At 42.3% G+C, this 11,812-nt stretch overlaps 1 protein-coding gene across 1 annotated transcript in view; it reads left to right on the top strand.

Annotated features, from left to right (window-relative positions):
• XRN2 (5'-3' exoribonuclease 2) overlaps positions 1-11,812 on the top strand; it is a 99,117-nt gene that overhangs the window by 84,988 nt on the left and 2,317 nt on the right. Inside the window, exon 29 of the mRNA XM_039325971.1 lies at positions 1,703-1,847. Within this exon, the coding sequence (XP_039181905.1) occupies positions 1,703-1,847 (145 nt within the window). The remainder of the gene's footprint in view (positions 1-1,702; positions 1,848-11,812) is intronic.

Here is an 11,812-nt window from a genome sequence, read left to right as displayed (position 1 = left end):
ACATCAGAAAGCATATAGACACAAAAAAATAAAATACAGATTCATTAACAGGCTTAGAAATATTATGGATGTTATAACTTTCTAGTATAGCTTTGCCCCGAGAAATAACCACTTCTTAGAGCAATAATCCCTACCTGCTCACCAGTGATTCAAACTACTCTGCTGTAAGAATTCTTTTTAATGGGCATGCACTGTTGGGATATTGGAATTGGAGCACAAGGATTGTACTTCAACTAGCTTCTCCTTGGTGAAAAAAGCAAAAGTGCATAGAACAGTTTAGAATATTTTGCTGCTGTTTAATGGAAACATAAGCTACATGCTAACATTATGTTTCCTCCCACATTTCAAACCTCCTTCCAGGATGGTTTGTATATAAATAGGAGACAGAATTTAGAATTTGTTCTATCGATTTCATTGATCATTCACTAATAGAGTGATGTCATTGGATTCAATCTGTTGTAAAGCTGTCTTTGATTCACCAAAGAAAAAAGTTCAAAGTTATTTGAATTCTTAGTCACCTAGTTTTATAGAGGTCCACAAGGAACTTTAAAAAATATTAACGCTTTCTTATACCACATACAGGTAATTTCTTACAGATTAAATAATGACCCAAATAGCAATTGTTTGAATGTATTCTCAGATGCGGTCTGATGTCTAGTCTCCAAGCACTGTGTATATTGGTATCTACAATACACTCTGCAGTTGTAAGAAATTGCCTCGCTAGCCAATTTTATTAATCAACTTTATTAATCACTCTTAATGATCCAGTATTTTGCTTGGTTTTTTTAATGAGCTTTTGGTCACACTGATTAACTCCTACCTCAGGTTGCTCTTGGTGTTAATCTGTTTTTCTGAGGTTTGTGTTATGTGTGTTTTTCTAATAAGTCATATTTGTGCTTATACACTTGTTGATCTGGACACTTGAATCATTTCTTGTTAGCAATTTAGTATAGTATTCTCAGTGATAATAGACAGTGCATTTGTGTTCCCATATAAACTGTACAGCAAATTTGATCCGTCTATGCCAATTAGTGCTTACGTTGCTAGGTCACTGGTCAATTGAAACTGACATCAATAGAACTTAAAAAGGTTTCTTCTTGATCAGAACTGACATATCGAGTAAAATAATAGAGATGCGTGGAGATAACCACTAATGCTCCTACCCTGGATTCAAACTACTCTGCTGTAAGAATTCATTTGCAATCTGCAATTAATTAGAAAGAATTTATTCTCACATCTGGTCTGAATGTCCAGAGAATAAAGCTTTACTATTCCACTTGCTTATTCTTGATATATGTTATTTTCTGATAATGTGATTTATCCTAAATCGATTCTTCAGATCATTGTACAGACACATGTTATAAAGCCAGTGATGGATAGTTCCTATTGTCTTTAAGAACTTGATATATGAAAGATTTTTAAATCCTTGTGTTTGTTGCTAATTGATATGTGAAAGTAGAAAAATATCATAGAACATTTATTTTTTCTGAATTCACTTCACATTCTGTTAATAAGGAAGGAGTGAGCTTATTCTAATGAACTAAAAAGGCTCCAAAATGATTGTATAAATTAGCTGTATGCTAATCAGCACTGAAAAATGCAGCAAACTTTAATTATTTGCAAAGCTATTGTTTTCAAATAAATAAAAATAATTACACTGCACAGCATCTATCATCTCCATCTCTATTTTTGCCCCTTTCAGAAATCCTGGAACCACTCCTCTTCTTGCCTGGAACCGCATGCCCCATTCCCAGGGATCACCATATCAGCAAAATCAGTACCAAGGTCCAGGGGGACCAATGAATTACACACAAAGGCCCAGTGATCAGATGGAACGTGGAAGACAGGTACATTTTTACAAAGTGTGATTTCTGTGTAGCCCCCTAAAGAAATACGTTAAGAAATACTTCAAAAAGCAACATCTCAATTCTTCATTGTGATAGGATGTGGTGTTACTGTCCTTTATATAATATAAGGCCATATTAGGTATGTTAAACATTCAGTATTTTACAAGATGCTTCAAAAATCCAATGAATTAGTGGTTTAATAAGCCATAGAAACTTGAACTATCATTAATAAGTCATATTAATTACTGAGATATGGTTACTGTAACTATTTCATCTTTATAATGTCATAATTATTTTTGGATTGATGAATTAAGAATCTACTTGAATGCATCTGCCATTCCAAAATATAGTATCAACTACTAGAAAAATAACTTGGGTGATAGAACCAGTTTACAACTGGCAGTCTGATTTTGAGGAGTAATCACTTCATACCAAAGACAAATGCTGGAGCATTGGATGTTATGAATAAGATACCTCTTTTTTTTTCTTTGCCTTTAAAATACTATTAGCAGAATTTGGTCACTTGTGGTATATCAGTTCTGTTAAGGTGAGCAGTGGTATAAATTTGGCCCCATTTTTCTAGACTTGGCTTCCTGATTCCTACCATTGCTGTCATGCATGGGGATGAAGCTATTACAGGATGTGTCAGTGTTCAGCTTGTTCATCTGTTCAATCACTTACGATGTTTGTTAAAACTATTATGCCTCTGAGGCTAGCCTTATTTATTTATTTACAACAGTGGTTCTCAACCTTTTTAATGCCGCGACCCCCAACCGGTCGTAAGTCGAGGACTACTCAACCGGTCGTAAGTCGAGGACTACTCAACTGGTGCAGCATCATTTGCAGAATGGGACTTTTGGCGGGCTCAGCAGGGCAGAGACAGCCTGGACAATTCCTATTGGCTTTTGAAAGCCAATAGAATTAGACTCTATTCAAGAGAGTCTATTCTATTGGCTTTCAAAAGCCAATAGAATAAAAGGGAGTAGCACAGCTAAGGAAAAGGGGGGGAAAAATGGCGGACTGCGTTGTTTGGCGACCCCCGTGAAATGGTTGTTCGACCCCAAATGGGGTCCCGACCCACAGGTTGAGAACCACTGATCTACAAGACAGCACAGGTCCTGTTGATTCCTCATTTCAAAGATATTTCTTACCTAAACAGAGAAACAGAATGACTAAGGGAGGGCAAAAAAGCAATGGAAGCAGGAACAACTTCTGACTTCCTGCTGATTTTCCGATTGAGTTTCCTTGTGGGAATCTGGCAGGAAGCATCGGAAGCCTTTCTTTCCCTTTCCAGCAGGTAGATAAGTGTTTGCTGCTGGGTGGGGGAAGGAGCAAGGGATTGCATGTCTGGCTGGGAAACTGTCACTGAAAGTTGAAAATGAAGATCACATGACCACAGCAGCAGCCAGTAACACTGAAGCAGCCACAGCTTCCCCAAATTTCATCTCCTCAGAAGTCATGGGTCACATTCTGCAAGTTAGACCATTTGAGGTAAAATTGTTGCCCTATGATGCACCATTTCACTCTGTTAAAAGTCATGACAATGAGAGTTTTAGTAGTATGTAAATAGATGATGGAACTCCAAATCAAAACTGTGCAGCCAAGTCCTCAGTAAGCAAATGGATAAAATGAGGACTCTGATATTAAAATGTATTAATACCAATAGGACTCTAAGCTTCAAAAGACAAATGCTAATTAATCAAACTCTATGATAACTGCTATAACACTTCTTTGTATTTCTCTTTGATAAGGAAGGAATATGATTATCCAGTTATATATCACACACACATATTGCCACAGGTCAGACAACATTCTTGTTAACCAAACGTTTCCTGATTATTTCAACCCAAGTTGAAGTATCAGTGGAAAATTAGAAATTATAGAATATGAATAGAACCTTGTGCAGCATTTAGATTTATTTATTTTATTTACCTTGTGTAGTGTTAAGGGGTCGGAGACTCAAAAATATTCCTTCTGGAATATTCCAAAATATCCTACAATGCTACACTCTGAAGTACCTTGCCTACTGAGATATAGGTTGCTCCCCAACTTTTTAACACTTGAGGTTTTTTTTATTTTGCAAGGCATTTAAATGCTAATGACAGGACTGTCCTAATTAATTTTGGTCATTGGAATTGTAATTTTACTTCAGTTTTTTATGACTTCAGCTGTGCTTTATATATTGATGCATTCTCATCTTATCAACTGATTTTTTGTACAAATATAGATAGTCCTCAACTTATAATTCATTTAGTGACTGTTCAAAGTTACAATGACATTGAAAAAAGTGACATGACCATTTTTTACATTGCAACATCCCCGTGGTCATGTGATCAGAATTGGGATACTTGGCAACTGATTCATATTGATGGCAGTTGCAGTGTCCTGAGGTCATGTGATCACCTTTTGTGACCATCTGAAAAAGTCAATGGGAAACCAGATTCATTTATTAACAACTATGTTACTAACTTAACAACTGCAGTGATTCACTTAACAACTGTGACAAGAAAGATCGTAAAATGGGCCAAAACTCACTCAATAACTGTCTGGCTTAGCAACAGAAATGTTGGGCTCAGTTGTGGTTATAAGTCAAAGACTACCTGTACATAAATATGGGGCCACCTACATCAAATAGAAAAAAAAAAAACATCTAGCCACTTTTGTTTTATAAAATGTCTGTCCCAATAATACTAAATGTCTTATTAATTATAAAGCAATTAAATATTCCAAGACCGAATCCGCCCCTCTCCTTAGAATCTTGCAATAATTTTAATTTGATCCTTGCTTTTTTACTTTGCCAAATAAATTTGAGTATGATTTGGTTAAAATTTCGAAAAAATTCCTTATCTAATTTGATCGGTATGCATTGAAACAAAAATAGTATTTTGGGTAGCACATTCATTTTAATTACAGCAATTCCTACAGGCTCAAAATGTAGTAGGGTGCAGTAAGTAGAGTATTAGCCTAGAACAGTGGTTCTCAACCTTTCTAATGCCGCGACTCCATAATACAGTTCCCCATGTTGTGGTGACCCCCAACCACTTATACATCACCGGGTGCCAGGGGCGTGGCCAAAGAAAAGGGGGGGAAATGGCGGACAGCCTTGTTTGGTGACCCCCATGAAATGGTCATTCGACCCCGAATGGGGTCCCGACCCACAGGTTGAGAACCACTGGCCTAGAATCAGGCAGAGCCAAATTAAAATCCATCTTCAGGCAGAGAAGCAGATTGGGTGGCTTTGGGATCACTACTGGTGCTTAGCCCAGCCTATTTCATAGGGTATTGTGGGGGGAAAATGGAGTAGTGCCAAGTACTCCACCATAATGTCCTAGAGCAGGGGTAGGCAACCCAAAACACTCAAAGAGCCACTTGGACCCGTTTCCCACCAAAAACAAAACACTGGGAGCCACAAAACCCCCAAGCAACCCCCGAGCTCCTCTGTTACTGTCCCTCTCTGCTCCCTTAGTGCTGGATGGATCTGACCTGGAGAAGCTCACAAGTCTTCTCCATTGGAAGCAAGGAGGGAGGGAGGGCTGAGGGAAACGGGCCTTTTCTGTCTGCACAAAACCAGCAATTGTAAATACTTTTCAAAAATGTAAAAAGAAAAAAAGAAAAATTACAAAAGAGCAAACACCAAGATGTATACTCCCATACACACACACACACACACACACACATTCAAAATTCTGAAATGTTTTGAAGACGAGAGAGTCAAAGCAAGAGAGAAGCTAATTGTGTTGGATATGCACTGAGAAATCTATTTGCAGATTGACAAAAAAGTAACAAGAACTTATTTATTGTATATAATGTTTTATTATAAATCATGAATTGTATATTATTGCATCTGTACATCTGCTGTGGTTTTGTGATGTGCAAATTTCAGCATGGGTTTCATTGAGGTTTTCAGTTGCTTTTCTATTGTTTGGGGGAGTTTAAAAAAATTGTTTTGGGTTTGTTTGGGGTTTTTTTTTGACAGGACACACCCAAAGACCCAAGTTTATATTAAAAAAAAAAACTAGGGAAAAAATAGACAAGCTAATACACCCTTTTGCTGAAGAAGGGGAGAGGGAGGGGGGAAAGGGAGCGAAGTTTTCTGAGTTCTCATTGGCCACCTGTAAGCCCAAATGAGTACAGTATTCCCTCCTCCGCGGGCGCCCCTTTATGCCAGTGCTGAGCTCAGGGTGTGTGCGTGCACGTGTACACATGTGTGCGACTTCCCGCTCCCCCCGCCCACCTTGTGTCCTGCTCTCTATTCCCTCCTTTTCCTGTTTTGGAAACTTCCGTGCAGCTTTGTGGATCGTGCAGAAAAGAAAAAAAAAGGGAAAAAAAACACCCCATTTTGTGTTGTCCATTTATGCAAATATACCAGCCTTGGTGGTTGCTTGGAGACAAACACACTCAAATCCTCCGGATTGGCACCATCTAAGCCGCTGCTGCTTGCTTGATTCCTCTCCCTGGCCCAAAAAAATCGTCTTTGTCCAGCCCCCGAGTCCCCCCCTCACCACTCTTTTTTTTTCTTTTACTGCTCCCTCTCCCGCATCCCAATTAGTTTTTTTGTGTATTTAGGAAGGAATTTTTAATAGACACTTTTTATATTAAAAGAAACCGATATATTGAGTGACGAGGCTGCCTCGTGTGCTTCTGTTAGCTGTTTGGTTGGACACTGCTTGGGGGACCTCAGGTGGGGCAAAGGGGGGAGACGGCTTCGCGGCGAAGGCTTGGCGGGGCACTGCTGGCAGGGCGGGACAGGCGAGGCGGCTGCGGGGCTCGCTCTTGGCTGCGCCCCGCAATAGCTCCAGGGGAATCGAGCACAGCTTCCCGGTGGTGGCATCCAGGAAGCCGACGCGGCTGAGTTCACGCCGCAACAGAAAACTAGCCAAGCATTGCACGTGTGAACGCAGCCACAGCGGCAGCCTTCGCACATGGGGCGGCCGAACGCGGAGCCGAGATTTGGGCTGCTTGCAAGGCAGCGTCCCTGAAAAGCAGAGTCTCTCTTTCCCCCCGTCGACACTCCTGCTCCAAAGCCTCCGACCCCTCCATTCTAGCAAAGTGCTGCCTGCTTTCCTTTTTTCTCCTCCTTTCCCTCGGTCCCAACTTAGTTCAGTGGCGGGATGGATGAGATTTCTCCTGGCCCGCGTTTCAAAGGTGTTTGGTGATTAGACGCACAATAATGACGCCCACAATAATTGGGCCATGAGGCGCAACTTCCCCCAGGAGGCAGAAAGAAATCAGGCAAGCGATGTTTCGGAGGACAGGGCTCGGTCTGACCCTTGCGAGGCGCAATTAGGGGCGGTTTCGCGGAGTCCTGGGCACCTGACTCACGGAGAAAGCCAGCCAGGAGCCCACAATTAGCGGGCCCACCAGGAGGCAGCTGATGTGGACACTCCCGCGGCGGTCAGGTGGCCCCCGAGCTCCCCAAGCCAGACGGGATTCCTGGCCAGCCGGCCATGGGGCAGGAGCAGCTCCCTCGCCGGGGCTGCTCAGCCTCCCCGGCCGGCCGGCTGTCCCGGCCTTTCCAGGGCCAAATCCTGCAGGAGGGTGAGCCGGGCTAGGCTGGGCGACAGGAAAGGAGGCGCGCTGCGATTCGCACAGCCCCGATCCCGGTCCAGAGGAGCGTCCCAGCCCCGGTGGACGGGGGGCTGGGAGGGGGAAGCCCCTTCCGATGCCCAGAAAGCAGCACTTCCTCTCTTGCTCTGGGCATGGGAAAATGGGGAGAGGTCCCGGGAAGGCCAAGTATGGAGGGGAGGAGGAAGCAGAAGGCACCCGGGGCACCATGGACCGGCCCAGGGAAATGCGTGGCCGGCTCGGCTGCCTGCCACCCCAGTCGACACTGCCGCTCAGCCCGGGGAAACACATGGCTAGCTCGGCAGCCTGCGAAGCGATGCCTCTGCCACCCGAGCCAAGACTGCCACCCAGCCCGGGGAAACACATGGCCGGCTCGGCAGCCCACGAAGTGATGCCCCCACTGCCCCAGCCAACGTTGCCGCCCGGCCCGGGTAAACACATGGCCGGCTCGGTAGCCTGGGGATGGCCCAGGAAGCAATGCCCCCACCGGGACTGCCGCCTGATACAGGTAAGCCGGGTGGCGCCACCTGCCCCACGGCCGCTTCACAGTAGCACTCTGCGGACTTGGAGCCCCCTCCCTCCCCCCGCCACTGACCATCCGTCTCCAGCTCTGCTGCTGCTCGGCCAACGGTCGTGCTGGCTGGGCATTGCAGGGGCTGCTCTCCCTTGGGGCTGCGGCTTGCGGGAGGGCTGGTCCACTCAGTGGAGGCTCCGGCAGGCCGCTCCCAGCGGGGATCCCAGAGCTTCCCAGCGCATCTCCCCAGCCACATAAGCCTCGGATGGGGCCAGCCCGGGAAAGGGACTTCCTGGCCGCCCTTCTTCCAGGCAGCGGGGCACCCGGGCGCAGGGCCAATCAGGAGCCCTGCGAGGGGGCAAGTCCACATGAGAGAGAGAGACAGAGAGGGGAAGCGCAAGTGCCTCTCTCTGTCTCTGTCTCTCTCTGCAAATGGCAGAGGAGGCTCCGGAGCCGCAGGATATGGCTCAAAGAGCCGCATGCAGCTCCGGAGCCACGGGTTGCCGACCTGTGTCCTAGAGGAAAGTATTGTATAAATCTCAATAATGCTAAGTGTGGTGTGGTAATTAAGGTACTGGACTAAGAATGAGGAGAATCCAGGTCTAGTCCTCCCTTAGCCATGGAAACCAGATGGGTGATTTTGGGTTTGTCATTCTGTATTACTCCTAGACTAGGAAGTTGAAAAATATCTATCAACCTGTACTGGACCAAAGTGGTAGGTTGTGATCCATAATCTTCAATGAAGATAGCTTCATCTTGCAAAGTATTTGGACTGAGTTGGCAGCAGCAGCAGCAGCATTAACGCATAAACCTGTTTACCAGTTTTGTTACCAAAGCTGAAAACCATTTTACTTCCACTTCAAACTGAATTTAATAGCATTTGTAACAGCAGGCAACCAGAAATTAATAGCATCATAAAAGGCCTCTACCCTTTCCCTTCCTGCTGAATTTGGTTCTTAAACGTTTGTTTCTTGAATAACATTTTCCTAATATGGATTCATGTAGCTAAATTTAGGATGATAAATTCTTTCCACTACCAGTTGTAGGTAGACTATCTACAAAAGTCCATTTTGTAATCATTATCTTAAAATTGGACTCAGTCTGAAAGAAAAATGTATTCCTAATCTTGATTTTTTTTTTCTGCTTGCTTTATCCATTGACACTTCGTTCCTAGCATCAAAACTTAGTAATCCAGTGATATCTTTGCCTTGCATGTGTGCATTACCAGGATGACTACGTGGAAGTACAAGTATATCAGCAATAGATTCTGCCTTGAACACCTCATACTGAATACAGTACCAATTGAAATTGTAGCGAACTGTTGACAAGCTATCCATGCATGTAGTAGAGATTTCTTACCAGTTACAAGGAGAGCAAGAATCACTGGGATATAGTTCAAAAGCTGCTGTCTATATCAGTTAAGGTGCTGATAATGAAAGCTGAAGTCCTGTGCACACAAATACTGTACATCTCAAAGTTGTGGAGAAGAAATGACAGCAGACATGTCAAACTCATGACGTCATGTGACGTATCGGGACTTTTCCCCCATTGCCAGCAATGGGGTGGGCTCGGTTTCAGCATGATGCATCCAGCTCATGGGGCTGGCAGTTTGACATGCCTGAATTACAGCATGCTAGCTTCTTCCAGTATCTAGAATAGCTGATGTTGTGTCATCGGCTATCATTAGCTGTTGCTTCCTGATTGATGTGGGAAATGCAGAATAATACTGATTATTACTGGCATATGTTGTTCATTTCATTTTTTCCCCCAAAGAATGTCAGTTTCTAAAGCTATCTACTGTATCCTAAAACTATCTGAATCTGAAATCAGATACAGGGAACATTTTAAAATATTGTGGATGCTCTCTGTTTTAAATTAACTGTCAAGCTCAGATGATTAACATAATTATAAATAAAAAAGGAAGCTGTATCATTTAGTTTACTAGTAGATCCACAATCTATTTACTTGCCTCTTGGGAAGGTAGTTGCTGCATCAGCAAGCTCATTGATTTAGTTCCCAGACCTTCTATTCACAGATATAAACATTATTTAATGATCATGGTGTGAAATTATAAAACAAATTTCTTAGCATTTATAGAAATATTTGCTACCATGAACCTGTTTTCATAAGAATTAAATATTATGACTCTCCAAGTATTTAATAATTTCTTCTGTCACAGCTAAAATTATGATTTAATGGCAATCCCAAAGGTGCTTTTTCAAGAGGCAACTGGACTTTTTTGTTTTTCTTTGAAGACATTTCTCATCCAAGAGGCTTCTTCAGCTCTGACTGGATGGTGGGAAATAGAAGGATTTATATTCCTTGCAAACAGCTGGTCATTTGCATACCCATTTGCATTACCCAGGTGACTTGAGGACACAGATAAACCTCCAAGTGGCCTCAACCACACTAAAACAGAGGTCCCCAACCTTTTGGGCACCAGAGACCAGTTCCATGGAGAAAGGTTTTTCCACGGACTGGAGAGTGCATGGTTTTGTATGCTGCCTGCATCCCACTGATGGGGCTTTGTTTGTTTGTGTGGACCAGTTGCTGGCATGCTGAGGACCAGTACCGGTCCATGGACCGGGGGTTGGCAATCCCTGCACTAAAATAATGCAAATGATCATCTGTCTGCAAGGAATATGAATCTTTCCATTCCCCACCATCCAGTCAGAGCTGAAAAAGCTTCTTGGATGAGAAGTGAAATGTCTTCAAAGAAAAACAAGAAAGTCCAGTTGCCTCTTGAAAAAAGCACCGTTGGGACAACCATGATCTTGGATGACTGAGAATCTCTACAGAAATGTAATGGCAACTTTTGGAAGCAATGAGAAAAAAACTAGTGGAGACTGCATATAACAGTGAGACTTGGTGTACTTGGACTTAGAAAAATATATCTAAGAGAGGATATAAGGTAAATGTTGAGAGAATTAGAGTACAAGAAGTATTTCTTCACATTGCATTTAATTAATCTGTGGAATCCACTACCAGTAGATGTTAATCAGGTTAAAATCTGAATTTTACAAGGGTGATAAGATTATTATTGGCTATTCATCGTGATGCTAATGTTGCCTCCAGATGATGTAAACTTCTTAATAATTGTATTGCTAAAAGATACTAGTAAGAACCTTTGGACTTTTCACAAGATATTCATAGACTTTTCATATGCATTTAGAACAGAATACCAGAGTACATTGGACTGGTCCAATGCAGCTTTGCATTCTTAAAAGCTTATTTTGAATCAGACTTTCATTCTAAACTCCAAATAAATCTCTGGCACTTTAACTAAATACTATGAATGTTACATTTAAACATGCACTATAAGATAAATTATTTATCCTGCTTTTATTTGTATTTGCCACAGATTTTTAATTAAATGACAAAAGAGCTCCAAACATGGAGGTGATTGATTTAATGAGACTAGATAAGCAAAGATCAGTGAATATAAAATTAAGTCATGGCAGCCTTGGAAAGGGTGCTTTATGTACTTCCAGGAATGGTAACTGTGCCCCCCCCCAAGATCACATGATTACATTTCAGGCAGTGCAGCTGGCTTGTATGACTGGTTGCAGCATCCATGGTCACATGACTTCAGTTTGAAACTTTTTTGCTGGTTTCCGGTTGAATTTTCTTGTGGGAATCTGGAATATATTTCATTATTTATTTATTAAACAAATTTATAACACATAGGTGATTCCAGGCAGCTTACATTAAAAATCATAGCATAAAACCCATTAAAAAAAAAACAATCCAGTTTCCAGCAAAAAAAAAAAAAAAAACCATTTGAGAGAATGAATTCACATACCCATGTAATTCGGACTTAAGACATGATTCACTTAACAACCATAACAATGTTAAAAAAAATCAGCTTCAATCTCATGGTTGCCTT

This window comes from Crotalus tigris, unplaced genomic scaffold (genome assembly GCF_016545835.1).
Source record: "Crotalus tigris isolate CLP2741 ecotype Arizona unplaced genomic scaffold, ASM1654583v1 scf7180000024339.11422700, whole genome shotgun sequence".
Lineage (NCBI taxonomy): Eukaryota > Metazoa > Chordata > Lepidosauria > Squamata > Viperidae > Crotalus > Crotalus tigris.
This window is presented reverse-complemented; position numbering and strand designations above follow the sequence as displayed.